We start from the raw sequence: 15,565 nt of genomic DNA, 5'->3' as shown, positions 1-15,565 counted from the left end.
ATGCATATCAGTCCAATCAGCCTCAGTTACTGCTCATGTGGAATGGATCCCAGCACAGAAACATGCCCTCAAGTGCAAATGGACCATTTTGGAAGTCTGCATTCATGTTATACTTAAGCAATAAGGCACCTTGGAGGTTTGTGGTATATGGCCAATATACCACGGCTAAGGGCTGTTCTTAGCACAACGCAACACGCAGTGCCTTGGATACAGCCATTAGCCGTGGTATATTGGCCATGTACCACAAACCTCCAAGGTACCATAATGCCATTATAAACTGGTTACCAACGTCATTAGAGCAGTAAAAAAAAAATAAAAAAAATACCCATGGTATACAGTCTGATATACCACAGCTGTCAGCCAATCAGCATTCAGTGCTCAAACCACCGTTTATAATAAATCTTACGTAGAGCACTTGTATGGTGCTTGACGTCTTCACTTAACTGGTCTCGGTCACCCTGCACACAGCAGTGTGTCAGAGGTACAATTTCAAAGCTTCATCTTTTCATTAAAAATAAAAGATGTCAAGGGTTGATAAAGAGATCCAAGGTGTTAAAGAATTCCAAACATGAGCCAGGCCTGTGCCAAACCCTGCTTAATCCCTCATAGCGACTGGTCTAAATCAACAGGCAGTGGTGCTTCCTGGGTTCTGTTGTTCTCAGGAAAGATTGAGCTAGTTATTACACTGGGTTTTAGGAACACTGGAACCCCCCTGAAACATAACCACAGAACACATTCAAGAGAAATGTTGAAAAGTGACTGAAAGCAGGCTGAACATACCAGTGACAGATCCAAGTTCAGTGGAGGAGGTTTGAAAAAATAAATAAATGAAGAAACTATCCCTTTGGTGCAAGGCCTATCAGTCTAGTGCAGCAATAACACAAAATAGACCCCAAGTGTGGAGTTGAGGGGTTTTATTCATTTTCAACCTACAATGAGCATAAAACAAGAACATGATTGGAGGCTATGACAGAAGAGGTTGAAAAACAGGAAAAGGAAGTTGAGCTTACTGCTATAAACACCAACTTTCCTCTGACACTAGAGTGGAATAAAATTCACATTGAAACTCCTGTTAATGTTCTTCATCCTCAGTCTTTAACACAATTAAAAAAATAACTGCCTAAACTGTAACAGATCTGTATTTTTTTGGCAAAGTTGATATCCCTCACATACCCTTCTGGAAGGAAAAAATATTTTCCATTAACTAAATTAAAATAGCATTTTTTTTTTCTTCTTCAAGTAACAGATAAGGGAGTTGTTTTCCACTCAAACAATCACTAGAAATGATAAAGTTAAAACCAGATAGACTATGCAGAAAGATCTAGAGGATGCTGGCAACGCAAGGGGAGAAAAATTAAATGATTGGTTCACATTTACATTGAAAATCAGTCCCTGATAGATACTGTAAAACAAATGAATCACATCCTGCCTGCTTATGTAAATATTGACATGGGTGTAGCATTTCCCCCTTCCGTGTCAGCGCATCCTCTTCATGGTACACAATCAACATAGTCCAGTTTAAAACATCACACTCACCAAAACACAGCTTTCATGGTCTTTATCCCCCCCTACAACTCATACCTAGAGATCACATTTCCTCAAAAGGCGCATGGGTGTACTTCAGGATTTCATTTGATTTAACTGTTCTCTCTATTAAAATATAGAATCCATTAATAATACATGGGAGGGCTAAAAATACAGACCAAGTGAACAAAAAAATCATAAAAATCTAATACACAAAGCAGTCATTTTTTGTTGAATACAGTAGCAATAGGACCCCAGAGTTCAAAGTTCAGACACCTTTAAGTCGTGCATGTGGCTGAAGAGGAAGAGAGCCAAAAGGCAAAAAAGGTAATCCACTGGTTCTCATCCAATCATAGAGATTACCGCGTCACCTTTGGGTATGGGTATAGTTCTGCCCTTGAATCTGACGTCCGACCAGACCTCAGAGACTAACCCACCTCGTCCCCCCCTCCCTCCAGCTCATCTGTAATGGCCTATACGTCCTGACCCCTGACATTCAACCTCACCATGCTTGTTGAGTGTACACTCATTCTAGAATTTCCTTGTCAGGCTGGCCATTCTGTATAATCGGTTAAGCTAAAAACAAGTATCCAATAAAATTACAATAGAAATCACAATTATAAAACTGCAAACAGGATTTAAAATTCATAGTCATCCTCTGCCATGTCGATAGCCCAGGCAAACTTTTCACGCTGAGTTTTGTTGTAGATCTTCTCAATAGGGATACCCCATTTCTTACACCTAGGAGACAGCAGGAGAATTAGAATGATAAACCCTCATGGAGTTTAGACACTCGAAACTAAAACCCTCAACTCACTACTTTAAACTAATCAAAAGACAGCCACATGTGCCACATATCCTGAGCAACAGTGTGTGGGCCAAGGGACAAGCAATGGAGAAAGCAAGATGTTGTGCATGATTGTCAACAAGTTTGTGGTCATGTCTCACCAGGCCACAGAGATGCGTGGATCCAAGTAGTTGAGTTTGGAGGTGCCCAGAGCAATCTGCTTGTTCTCCTCGCGGTCCGTCGCCTGCACCTCTAGCTTCATCAGCTGCTCTTCTAGCCTCTCCACAGCCTTCTTCTTGGTCTCCACAGCTCTGGGGGAGTAAGGGAAAGAATCAGCTACTTATACATCCCAGCATACAAGTACCAGTGGATGCCTCAACAAGCCAAACATATCCACATACTTACTTTTTGGACTTCTCGTCTCTCCGTACTTTGAGGTCAGCCTTGGCGCTCTTCACATCCCTCTTTGCGTCAGACAGCTGGTCCTTCTTTGCGTCAATCTGGTAGAAATATTATCAACGTCAATAATCGTGAAACTAAGGCCAAGTATAGCTGGATTCTTACTATGCAGCTATTAAGAGACATTACCGAGCCAAGTATTCCCAAAATAACCATCCAGCAGACAAACATAACTCTAAAACAAGTCACAAATAAACCCCAAATCATAGCAATAGTATTTTGTTTCCTTTTCTCCCATCAGCAAAGAGCCGTCTCATCTGTCAGGTCGACTGGCCGTGTGTCCTCCCCGTGACTCACTTTAGTCTGGAGGTTCTGCATGGACTTCTCAAAGGTCTTGGGCGGGGCCCTCTGATGGTTACACAGGATGGCCACAGCTCTGTTGGCCCTGTTGTATGACAGGATCTTGGCTGGAAGGTTCTCATCCGCTACAAGTAGGGGAGAAAATTGACATTACTATGACTCCTGCTATAGACTTTACACCATATTACAAATGACTCACAAATATCTACAACATCATTCTGGAGCACTCATGTCGTCCATGCAGCTCCTCCCAGTTCCCACCTCTGGTCATACCAAACCAGAATATGAGATAAATGTGTTTTGGGTAGATTGTGCATTCTTAGACCCCCTGTCTCTGGGTGTGGCTTCATGACCGTGGGGACTTACGGCTGGTGAGCTCCTTCAGCTGCTGCTGCAGAGTGATGGAGGCATTGTAGGTACGAAACACTTTCGCCGTCAGCCCGTCCATCAGCTCCTGAAGGTGCTTGTTCAGAATGGAGGTCTGGAGAGATGGAGGACAGAGAGGAATGCCACCATTAAATATGATTGATGGCAAGAGACGCAGAATTACAAGAGGATATCCAATTCCCACACGTCAGTCAGGGTATTCATTTTCCCTCACAAGGTCCAGTGACATGACTAATACACTTCAATTCACAAGTAACGTGAATTGAAAGTATTTTTTTGTTCTTACATTGAGCCGGTCAAAGAGGTCATCCTCTGGCTGCTTGTTTTCCATGAACAGCTGCAGGTTCTTGAATACCTAAGAAAAGGAGGACAGAATATTTACAACTCATAAGAATAACAAGGTGAGAGTTTCTCTGAAGTGAGAGTAATCTGGAAACCATTGTAGTTCAACTCGAGTGAAAAAGGACATAAAAAATGTTCTGGTGAACCAAATATCAATTCTTCAAGGCCTTACCCTCTTCTCCACAGGGACTTTGTTGTAGTAGCGGATGGAGTCTTTACCCAGGAAGTCAAACTCCACCACAAACTCCTGGCCATCCTTCTCGGGGTACAGGTTGATGTGTTCCACTCTGAGGGAGCAGCAGCCCACTGTGTCCGCAGACTCCCCTTCCTCCTTCTCATTACCTGCTCTCAGAGCCAGCTGGTGCACAGCACCACAGGGAACATGTTACAACCAAACTTGGAGCTGTGTGTGTGTGTGTGTGTGTGTGTCAGCAGTCTCACCTTATCGATGAAGTAGAGTGCCACGGCTCTCTGTCGGATCCTCATCTCTTTGGACTTCCAGTCCTCGCGGTACTGGTTCCTTAACCGGTCCACACACTTCTTCAGATTTCGGGCTGTCTCATACTTCTGCCAGTCCTTCTCTCCCTGCAGATCAACACACACCACCATTACAGCAACCAGGGGGAAGAGACAGGGGGCACAATAACGAACAAATATATAAGAAATAAACAGAATTGAGAAAGGTTGGGTCTCCCGAGTGGCGCAGTGGTCTAAAGCACTTTACTGTAGCGATAGCTGTGCCACTAGAGATTCGGGGTTCGAGTCCAGGCTCTGTCCCAGCCGGCCGTGACCGGGAAACCCATGGGGTGGCGCACAATTGGCCCAGCGTCGTCCGGGTTAGGGCAGGGTTTAGCCGGCACGGATGTTCTTGTCCCATCGCGCACTAGCGGCTCCTGTGGCGCGCCGGGCGCAGTGAACTATGAAACGGTCGCCAAAGTGCACAGTGTTTCCGCCAACACATTGGTGTGGCTGGCTTCTGGGTTAAGTGGACATTGTGTCAAGAAGCAGTGCGGCCTGGTTGGGTTTCGGAGGACGCACGGCTCTCGACTTTCGCCTCTCCCGAGTCCGCACGGGAGTTGCAGCCATGGTTACTTCGAAATTGGGGAGAAACGGGATAAAAACATTTTTTTTTTTTTTATGATTTGAGAAATGTTGAATAGGATTGCAGACTCATCTCAAGAGACTTCATTAAAAGCTAACAATACATGGTGGTTGCACCATCACTGCAACCACCATGAGCCTTAATAAAGATTAACCTGCTAGTCAACCTGCCTTGATTCTTGAGCTGGGATTCAGCATGATATACTTGATAGAGCCTTGGATGCTCTCTGTCCACGACACCAGCCAGGTCACCTTGTTGTCATGACGCAACTCCTTCCATTTGGTACCAGGGGGAGGCTTGGGGTGCTTGGAGTCCCTGTGTGAGAGAGAAAGAATAGAGTGGCTGAGTCAGAGCAAGTATCCAGACACACACACTAATCTGGTCCAAACAAGCAGTCCATCGGTTAATATAATCTAGAGAAGGGGAAAGCGCTGTAGAAAATATTGTAAGCCTTTTCTTTCATTATGTTCATATTGCCACCTGCACCCAGGACTATGAGTGTAATGGTTCACCCACGGTTTGTAATCAGCTGTGGAAAGGGAAAGGTGGATACCTTTCAGTTACTGGCCCAACGCTCGAAGGGCTGCTTGAATGCAGAGCGGATACTAAGTTGTGTTTTATTGCGTTTCAGTCTTGCTCCGGTGGTAGGAATACTGGGGTGATGTCGGTGTAAATGTGACAACATGTTTGAGGTGTTGGCAGTTGCATAGGGTACTCTCGTAATCTGCTGGGAAGCCAAAATGTTCCCAAACTGGAGATTTAAATGACTGAGACTCCTAGTTTATGGACCCCACCACTCGCCATCGTACGGGAACTAGTTCCCAGCTGCGCCTTACAAAACATGCCAATTAAGACTAGAATTCTGATTACAATGTGCACATAAGCTCTAGTCGTCTTAAAAGAATAGCCTGAAATGTTCTCAGCTCAGATTTACTGAAGAGGCATACAACACAAAGTAGGCATAGCCTTATGGCCTAGTGGTTTTTTTTATGTATTCATATAGGTTCACAGTGCGGGCCGGATTGAGGTCCCCATACCAAACGGTTCGGTATGAATACATGTACCGTTGCACCCCTACCCAGGACCCCGTCACTCACTTGCTGCAGTTTATGATGATGTCCTCAGGGCGGATGCGGCGTTTCAGCATGCCCATCTTGGGGTGGTCTCCTCGGCCACGGAACAGGCCCGGGGGCTCAATGCGAAAGTTAGCAATGCGCTCCTTGTGGTTGTCCATGATGCAGAAGCCATACTCCTGTAGGAGGCGTTCGTTCTCCACTTTGATTTTCTACAAGAAGCAGAGAACCAGAGACAAACTAGTTAGATCTGGGTACAGTCGTTGGAACACCGGACCAGCCTGAAGATTCCAGGTATTACCTCCACTGCCTCATGTAGAACTTCACTGGACAGTCGTGGTCTGAACGGGGTTATAAAAAAAGGACAAATGTAAGAAAAAGCACAAAGTATTGTTCTTGCTCACCAGTTTATCATCTTTAGTCATGGCCTTTCTGGCCTCAGACTGAGCCTTGAAGAATTCCCCCATTTCATTGAAGTTACATTTCTTCAGGTCTGTGATCTTAGACTTCTCCTCCGAGGTCATTTCCTGTAGGAGAGGGAACAAAGGTAGACAAGTCATGAGCACGTGTGTACTGTTCCAAATCACAATTTCTAAAAATACGAAAGAAATCTAAGACATGCAATTGCAAACTCCAGGTATACAGCCTTAAACATTCACTACCTTTCTCCAGTCTTTGAAGAAGTTTTTCCGGAAGGCATCCTTGGTAGTGTACTCATGGTCCAGCATTTTGGCAAAGAAGGTGGCCACCTCCTCAGCCTGTGGGCTGAGCTTCATCTGCTTCCCTACAGAGGGATTTCAACAGACTTGTTCAACCAACCAAACCCTCCACTTCCACTCAGCAAAGCCCACTCATAAATGGACCAAGTGTCATAGAAATAGCAGCACTTGAACTAATCTTACCATCATAGAAAAATCGGACTTTGCTGGGAAGAGGTTCATAAGGTGCTGCCATGACTGGGCCTTTATGTTCCAGAAACCTCCATTTGGAACCGTCTGTTGCCCTCTCCTCTTCCCACCTGTAGTCCAACAGGGTACAACAACGTGAAGTGATGGTTGATGCACAAACTAAATCCTTTGTCCAACAGAGATACAAAGAACATCCATATTTTATCCATCACCATAATGAGCATTCCATAACGAGGCAGTCAGTGTGCCTTCACAAAAGCTCTGTGCAGCAACACAGCTGGAGGGCAACTATGACACTCACCATTTCCACTTCTCCTCAGGCTCCTTCTTTGCTTTCTTTTTCCCGTCAGCAACTTCCCCTTTTTTGTTTTTTTGTGTCTTTTTGGGCTTGATGTCCTTTACAAGAAACAAAGATCGCATGAGTCTCCTTTCTCGCAACGGATCACTGAAATATATCCTATATGAAATCCAAAGATTTCCATGTACCTCGTCTTGTTTCCTCTTCTTTCCTTTCTTGTCCACTCTGTCATTTTCAAGTTTAATTTTTTTGGGCTTGAATTCAGTTCTATAAAAAAATAAAACACCTTATAAGGAGGCCTGACTAATGGTAGATTCAACAACTATCTTGGTCTTCTCTACACCAAACTACATAGTCATACCGAAAGGCAGCTGTGTGGTTCTTGCAAAGCCAACAATGACCAAACATTGTCATTTCCCAACAGAACGAATGAGGAAAAACCAGATGGGGTTGGTCTAAACATGGCAACTACAGCCAACATTTTTATCATACAAATGTAACAGGGCCAAAGACTAAGGAAGAAATGGGCCAGTTGACAGAGTTAAGTACAGATCTACTCACTCGTCATTGTCACGCTGTCTTTTCAGGGACTTGGGAGAGTCGTAGAAGTGATCATTGTCCGGCTCTGTCTTACCGCGATGAGGGCTGGTGATAGAATTCAAACATTTATATTCATTGTGCATTTGAAATCAAATATGTAGGGTCCTATAAAATCTGTTGTGGAAAACACGCACGGAATGTAGACATTATAACGGAATTCAACAATATTCAAAAATGTATTGAAATTAGTAGGAAATCAACTTAATGTATTGAACTATAGAAAATGCATTAATTTGCCAAAGTTAATCATAACACATGATTAGTATTTTCCTGCAACGGCACAGGAATGCCCCCGTGCACATCTACACTGTGTAGACGTTAGCAATGATGCTAATAATAACCTTCTGGTCGAGATGAAAGGCTCTCAAAAACCTTCTCAATTAAATGTTAAATACAAAGTAGCCTATGTCTAACTGGCAGAATGATATCAAGATTACTTGCATCAATCAAGCAGCAATTTATTTAGCACACTCTGGAATCACATAAACGCTACAGAAATGTTGCTAACCATCTCTGGCACTTAAAGGGTAACTGCATCCAAAAATGTACATTTCTTAGCTTTTTCCAGACCTCAAAAGTGGTCTCCAGATGTGGTTTAAGCATTGTTATGGACTTAGAACATCCCATGTTGTTTTTCTATTTAAAAAAGTGTGATTGAGACCATAAACTGGAGAGAAAAAAAACGGAATTTGGGGAAAAACAGTAAACTTCTGCAAAAAATTTTCATAAAACAAATATATATAAAAATATAATACAATCACTGATTTTATAGGGCCCTAAGATATGTAACCAGCATTTGTAAGCAGCACAAATGTCAAATGAACAATACAAACCAAACCTACCTGGCAAAGCCATTCTCTTTTTCCTTCTTCGGCTTGATCTGCAAGATGACAACGAAGAGTTAAAACATGCATCTTTTGACATGTTAAGAGCTATAAATTCAGGTTTTCACTGAGGAAGAGACTGGACAAATATTTGACAAACTGATTGGCACATCTAAACCAAAATGGCAGCGATGCATCCCTCTCCGTTGGATAATTAGCACACCTCCTCCTTCCTGTGGTCTTTTTCCTTGTGTTTGTCCTTGTGTCTGTCTGTGCTGACATCTTCGTGCTTTATTCGCTCCTTTTCTCTGTGTTTCTTTTCCGAGAACTCCTTATGGTCACTGGAATTTCACAGATTACATCAGCATCAGATCGAACATACCAATAAGTAAATCAACTAAGAGTGTATATTTGAGGATATACTATAGCAATAAAACAGTTAGGAGTCTCTGGCTGGTCCTACACCCATTCACACACCCTGCTTATCAGACAAATCATCATACAAACAGCTACGTTATAGACCTCAACAAAGCAAATGTGTGGGTGTCAATTACTGCCCTTGTGACGCACTAAGTTTCACCTATGGAACCCTGCTTAAAAAGACTGGAGAGTCATACCTGTTGCCATATTTTGATTTCTCACGCTCCCTGTCCTTCTTGTGGTCCTTGTGTTTGTGTTCTTTATCCTTGTACTTATCTTTATGCTTATGAGAATCTGCAAAATAAGAAAGTTATTCAAACGCGGACTGACGAAATGGCTAAATAATGACCAAAGGAATAGGAAACATGTAGGCTACAGAAACATTCTGTAAATATATCCACTTTTCTTCAACCCTTCTTTAAACCCAGCAGGTGAAAACAGCTAATACTAAACACAAAAGAAAACATCTACCTCACCAGGAACATCAAGTAAACAATACTCCAGTCTATGCTTAAGAAACACACAAAACAAGTTCAGACAAGTTTCCATGGTAAAACTAAAAGGTTAGTAAAAAAAATACCCAACAGACAATGTGAGAAAAAAAATACACAAAATACAAATATGTGCACAAAAAGACATGGGAAGATTCGACAGTGCTGTAATGTCTGAATGACTGACTAGATAGAGTGCCTCTTGGCTCAGGAAGTGCTAGGCCAGAACACTCATCCAACACCTGGGTGTGAATCTGAATACTGACCGTCGGATTGTACGTGCATCCGTGTCAGCCGGAATACATTACTGGTTGGTAGAGGTTACATAGAATAGGACCATCTCCAGTCAACTTCAGGCACATTTGGATTTGGGGACCTTGTTCATGACAGACCAAAAACTTAACAGAACACCCTTCAAAAATACATTTAAAATAATTCAGGTCAGACTTAGGGCCATGAGAGGATGTGCCATACATGGTACGACAGCACCTCCTAGTGCCTATTGACAGTTGATGTTCCTTTTTACTCAGAAACAGTAGCAACATGGATGAAAAGAGGGAGCAAGCTCTAACAGGCCTAGTCCATCTGCTTTCACTTAACCAAACCCCTACATGCAGCAATAGTAGCTAAATTAATGCAAATCTTTTATCCTTAGTTGATACATATACAAGACAGGTACTTCACAGTCAATCAAAAGTTGACAGCCAAAGAAACATAATACATTAAATTACTTTCTCCTATTGCAATCGAGGCATGTTTTTAAAGGTGTGAGGCTTTAAAATAAAGGGACTCAGTCACAAGGCTCTATGCCCCAAAGCAAGCTACTGGCCGAGACGCCAGTAAACAACAGATTTCCCCTTCATCATGATCTGACATCACCTATGGCAGGAAATAAATGCATTTGAAACCAAAGAGGACACAGATGCAAGATTCAATTAATATGTTAGCATCGGTAGATTCTATTAGTTAGGGACTGCATTAGGAATGTGGGCTATAGGTTTTCAGAGCCATTAAATAAAATCTAAACAATTTGGATCATGGTATTTATAAACAAACTCGTCTTGAGGATTCTTTGGGGCAAGCCCCTGCAGAGCTTGGACTGCTATTTGCCTATATACCTTGTAATGATGTGGGTAGTGGGTATATCATTACAGCGTTTCTTGTAGATCTTAAATCTAACAAATAAGACCAAATCAGTGACTGGCTGTTTTCACTTCAGGGCCCCAAGCTCCACTACTGTGGAAGACAAAACAAGGAATAAATATGTCTTGTATACAGGGACAACTCTTAACCCCTGAGTCTCCATTGGACCCCTGTATTCCATGTTCTAACAAGGTATCAGATTTTGTGCTTGACATAGGCTGTTCTGACCAACAATGGACAGCCCACACTACATTTACATTTTAGTCATTTAGCAGACGCTCTTATTCAGAGCAACTTAGTAGTGAGTGTACACATTTCCATACTGCCCCACCATGGGAATCGAACCCACAACTATGGCATGTCAAGTGCCATGTTCTACCAACAGACACACACAACCATTTCAGGAGCCCACTATGTGATGGTGAGAACCAAGACAACAAACCAAATATGATATAGGCCTAGTATTCATTCAAATATCACTGTGAGTAGGGAATTTTTTCATGCAGGAAAGGCTATTCTGAGATGTGCCACAGTAGAAAATGCATTCAATACAGTGTACTGAGAACTTTATATTCGAAATGGGACAGCGATCACTTCTTTGCGTGTTAAAAGCCCAATCCCTATCTGGACTTCGAAACCGATTCACACAAAACTAATCTGGAAAGATGAATAGTTTGTCCAAAGCTGTTGGATTTTGAGGCAGCCAACCATGCTGTCAAGGGTTAGGAGTGGAGTCCTTGTCCATAAGAAATACACTGTCATATGAGAAATAAACATTAATTGAAATGACCTTTTTTGAAATTGTTCAGAAATAATCTTTCACAAAAAATGGGTACTTAGTGGTGAGGGGAAGCATGTTGTAGCTTCTGAAACCTTAAAAAAGGTAATTCATACTTGTTAAATACCACTGCTGGGGGCTTTAACTTGTTAGGCCTCAGTGGCCATGTGGTTTAGACCATGCCAACAAAGCTATCAAATCAATGAATTCAGTCATCAAAAATTGTTAGTAGTGGATGTCAATGTGCATTGTCAAACTTGCACCACAAATCTGTCAGGGATGTTATAATATCCCGCATTGTACTTTAGTCTACAACTAGCTAATGTAAATTAACTTCTATATGATACAAAATAATCCATAATACATTCGGATAAGACTAAACAATGTTGTTTAAAAGCAAAACGGGGCCATCAGATGATTTTACTTCCTCCGCCGCTGGAAATCGTGTCTTGATACAAACAGTCCTGCGTGTTTCCCCTCCATATCACAGCCATCTGCACTTCAGCTATGTTTTCTACAGTCAGACCGCTAGACAGAAAAAAGAAAATGGCGCAGAGACTAAGTTCTCAACCCCCAAACCCTTACTTTTAGACTCGGAATGTGGCATTTTAAGCCGGCCAACAACAAAATCTAATTTGGCATACCAATAAAATACCTCCAGTTCTTTAAGAATTTGTGATCAGATCGAGATTATAAAATGTCTAAAAGCTATTAAAGAGCCACCCATTTGAACAATAGGCGCTTGTGAGTGAGGCAGAGGACTTAGTCTCTGGACGCCATTTCTGCCCTTTGCTAAACTAGCTATATGTCTGGCTAGCGAACTAGCCCATGTTAGCAGATAGATAACGTTAGCTAGCTAACTACAGTGTGGACACGTCAGAATTTGAAGGAGAAAATCATTGTGACATTTGTTTGACACATTAACGTTACACTTACCATTGACCCGAGAGCCGGAGTCTATCTGCAAATTGTAAAACAAAGATTGGTTAACTAGCCATGTTCCTTGATTGATGGCTTGCTAGCTGGATAACTTTGAACTTGTTGGCTAGCTCGCTGGCTAACGACTAGCTAGCAACCCTGCTGATGGTTGGCAATTGAGACTAGTCTGGTAAAATGGCTAACGAGCTAGCGCACAGTGCCTTTGCCATCCTCAGTTAGCCACAAAGTTCAGTTGAATGGACTTTACTTTTTATTATCTGAAAACCACAATATTGAAAGTATGACAAAACACGTATTTCTGTCACGTTTGTTCCAATTATATTCACTGTTGATTGGCTAGTTAGCCAAGTTACCTAGCTAGCTAACGTTAGTGTAGCCTGGCTGCTGAGGCAAATAAAAAAGCAAGCGAGTTTAATGTCCTACAAAGCTCTTTCGCAATGACACGGCAAACGATTACAAATGTTACCTGGCTATCGTTGTGGGAATGATCTCCACTCATTTTCAATTATTAATCTGTTAAAAGCAAAGTGTGAAACGTGTTGGAGGAAACCACCGACGAAGTGATGCGAGCAGAATGAAGAAAGAAACAGTTGTGTAACAGACTAAGTCCAAATTGTATATAAGTGCGCATGCGCGTATCTTTTTAAATGGGTGGGAAAAAGCAGTTGACCACTTTTAGCCCCCCCCCTCCCCTCAGAACGTGCCCTCCGTCCCACATGCGTTCAGTGGTCCCACGTAGTTTCTACAAAACATGCATACATACTTACGGCTATCAGAAATGTTGTAATATAATTATTTTTAATCTAAAATATTGTCCTATTCAGTGGTGGAAAAAGTACCCAAATGTCATACTTGAGTAAAAGTAAAGATACCTTAATAGAAAATAACTCAAGTAAGAGTGAAATTCACCAAGTAAAATACTACTTGAGTAAAAGTTTTAAACAATTTGGTTTAAAATATACTTAAGTATCAAAAGTAAATGTAATTGCTAAAATATACTTAAGTATGAAAAGTTAAATTATAAATAATTTAAAATTCCCAATATTAAGAAAACTAGATGGCACAATTTTCATTTTTTTCTTCTTTTTTTTTGTTTAAGGATAGCCAGGGGCACACTCCAACACTCAGACATAATTTACAAAGGAAGCATTTGTGTTTAGTGAGTCCGCCAGATCAGAGGCAATAGGGATGACCAGGGGTGTTCTCTTGATAAGTGCATGGATTTAACCATTTTCCTGTTCTGATAGCCATTCAAAATGTAACGAGTGTCAGGGAAAATGTATGGAGTAAAAAGTACATTATTTTCTTTAGGAATGTAGTGAAGTAAAAGTAAAAGTGCTCAAAAATATAAATAGTAAAGTAACTTTAAAGTATTTTTATTTAAGTACTTTACAACACTGGTCGTATAATTATAAATACAGTTTATACAGGTGTTATACAGATTTTCTGTGTGGGTGTGTGCGTGAGTGAATGAATGTGTGCTAAGGTGCGGAGAATAAGAGCAGGTTTTCAGTCCAGTTCAAGTGTTCAGCAGTCTGATGGTTTGTAGATAGAAATGTCTCTGAGCCTGTTGTTATCAGACCTCAAGCTCCGATACCGTCCGAGCCCGATGGTAAGCAATTGAACAGCTCGTGGCTGGGGTGTGTGGGGTCCTTGATAATTCTGCGGGCCTCCCTCAGGCACCATTTCGAGTAGATGTCCTGGATGGGTGGGAGCACTGTCCCAGTGATGTACTGGGCGATCTTCACAACCCGCTGGAGGGCCTTGCGGTTGTGGACGGAGCAATTCCCGTACCAGGCCATGATGCAACCCGTACCAGGCCAGGACGCTCTCGATGGTGCAGCGGTAGTATTTGGAGAGGACCCGGGGTAGCATAATCTTCAAATTAATTGTTTTACACAATATCTGTTTCAAGCAGACCACCATAGTCCAGGTGCCCAAGAAAGCGAAGGTAACCTGCCTAAATGAGCACTCAAGTCGGTAGCCATGAAGTGCTTTGAAAGGCTGGTCGTGGGTCATATCAACACCATCATCCCAGAAACCCTAAACCCTCTCCAATTCGCATAAACGCCCCAAAAGATCCACAGATGATGCAATGTCAATCGCCCTCTACACTGCCCTTTCCCACCTGGACAAAAGGAACACCTATGTGAGAATGCTTTTCATTGACTACAGCTCAGCGTTCAACACCATAGTGCCTACAAAGCTCATCACTAAGCTAAGGACCCTGGGACTAAACTCCTCCCTCTTCCTGACGGGCCGCCCCCAGGTGGTAAGGGTAGGCAACAAAACATCTGTCACGCTGATCCTCAACACGGTGGTCCCTCAGAGGTGCATGTTTAGTCCCCTCCTGTACTCCCTGTTCACCCACGACTGTGTGGCCAAGCACGACTCCAACACCATCATTAAGTTTGCTGACGACACAACGGTGGTAGGCTTGATCACCGACAACAACGAGACAGCCTCTAGGGAGGAGGTCAGAGACCTGGCAGTGTGGTGCCAGGACAACAACCTCTCCCTCAACTTAAGCAAGACAAAGGAGATGATCGTGGACTACAGGAAAAGGAGGGCCGATCAAGCCCCCATTCACATCGACAGGGCTGTAGTGGAGCAGGTCGAGAGTTTCAAGTTCATTGGTGTCCACATCACCAACAAACTATCATGGTCCAAACACACCAAGAAAGTTGTGAAGAGGGCACGACAACGCCTTTTCCCCCTCAGGAGACTGAAAAGATTTGGCATGGGTCCTCAGATCCTCAAAATGATATCCTGCTGCACCATCGAGAGCATCCAAACCAGTAGCATCACTGCCTGGTATGGCAACTGCTCGGCATCCAACCGTAAGGTGCTACAGAGGGTAGTGCGTATGGCCCAATACCTCACTGGGGCCAAGCTTCCTGCCATCCAGGACCTATATACTAGGCAGTGTCAGAGGAAGGCCCAAAAAATTGTCAAAGACTCCAGTCACCCAAGTCATAGACTATTCTCTCTGCTTCTACATGGCAAGCGGTACCGGAGCGCCAAGTCTAGGTCCAAAAGGCTCCTTAACAGCTTCTACCCCCAAGCCATAAGACTGCTGAACAATTAATCAAATGGCCACCTGGACTATTTACATTGATCCCCCTCCTTTGTTTTTACACTGCTGCTACTCGCTGTTTATTATCTATGCATAGTCACTTTACCCCTACCT

General features: G+C 42.8%; 1 protein-coding gene across 3 annotated transcripts; it reads right to left on the bottom strand.

The window, feature by feature from the left end:
• Window positions 1-899: 899 nt before the first annotated feature.
• Window positions 900-12,992, bottom strand: LOC106565779 (DNA topoisomerase 1). Of its 3 annotated transcripts, XM_082959357.1 has the most exons (22): window positions 12,842-12,977; window positions 12,373-12,397; window positions 11,861-11,964; window positions 9,222-9,318; window positions 8,828-8,945; window positions 8,623-8,660; window positions 7,742-7,825; window positions 7,369-7,447; window positions 7,184-7,278; window positions 6,877-6,992; window positions 6,637-6,758; window positions 6,379-6,501; window positions 5,999-6,186; window positions 5,068-5,216; window positions 4,241-4,380; window positions 3,972-4,157; window positions 3,744-3,812; window positions 3,437-3,551; window positions 3,068-3,195; window positions 2,717-2,811; window positions 2,473-2,622; window positions 900-2,265 (listed from the first exon to the last, which is right to left on the bottom strand). In XM_082959357.1, exons 3-22 carry the CDS (start codon window positions 11,928-11,930, stop codon window positions 2,163-2,165), a joined length of 2,265 nt encoding a protein of 754 aa, XP_082815483.1. In that variant the 5' UTR covers window positions 11,931-11,964; window positions 12,373-12,397; window positions 12,842-12,977; the 3' UTR covers window positions 900-2,162. The 3 variants fall into 3 exon arrangements, with proteins under 3 accessions (XP_082815483.1, XP_082815484.1, XP_082815485.1); XM_082959358.1 differs by lacking the exon at window positions 11,861-11,964 and having other exon boundaries at window positions 12,842-12,992; XM_082959359.1 differs by lacking the exons at window positions 11,861-11,964; window positions 12,373-12,397; window positions 12,842-12,977 and adding an exon at window positions 9,782-11,826.
• Window positions 12,993-15,565: the final 2,573 nt, after the last annotated feature.

This window comes from Salmo salar, chromosome 12, assembly GCF_965601325.2.
Source record: "Salmo salar chromosome 12, fSalSal1, whole genome shotgun sequence".
Taxonomy (NCBI): domain Eukaryota; kingdom Metazoa; phylum Chordata; class Actinopteri; order Salmoniformes; family Salmonidae; genus Salmo; species Salmo salar.
Note: the sequence above shows the minus strand (reverse complement) of the source record. Positions and strands in the feature narration are given on the sequence as shown.

Coding starts and splice junctions, on each gene's coding strand:
- LOC106565779 (XM_082959357.1), bottom strand. CDS start 11,930: ATGGCTGTGATATGGAGGGGAAACACGCAGGACTGTTTGTATCAAGAC. Junction 3,196..3,436: donor GCTGAAGGAGCTCACCAGCC/GTAAGTCCCCAC, acceptor CCCTACTTGTAG/CGGATGAGAACCTTCCAGCC. Junction 2,266..2,472: donor CCACGCATCTCTGTGGCCTG/GTGAGACATGAC, acceptor GCTGTCTCCTAG/GTGTAAGAAATGGGGTATCC.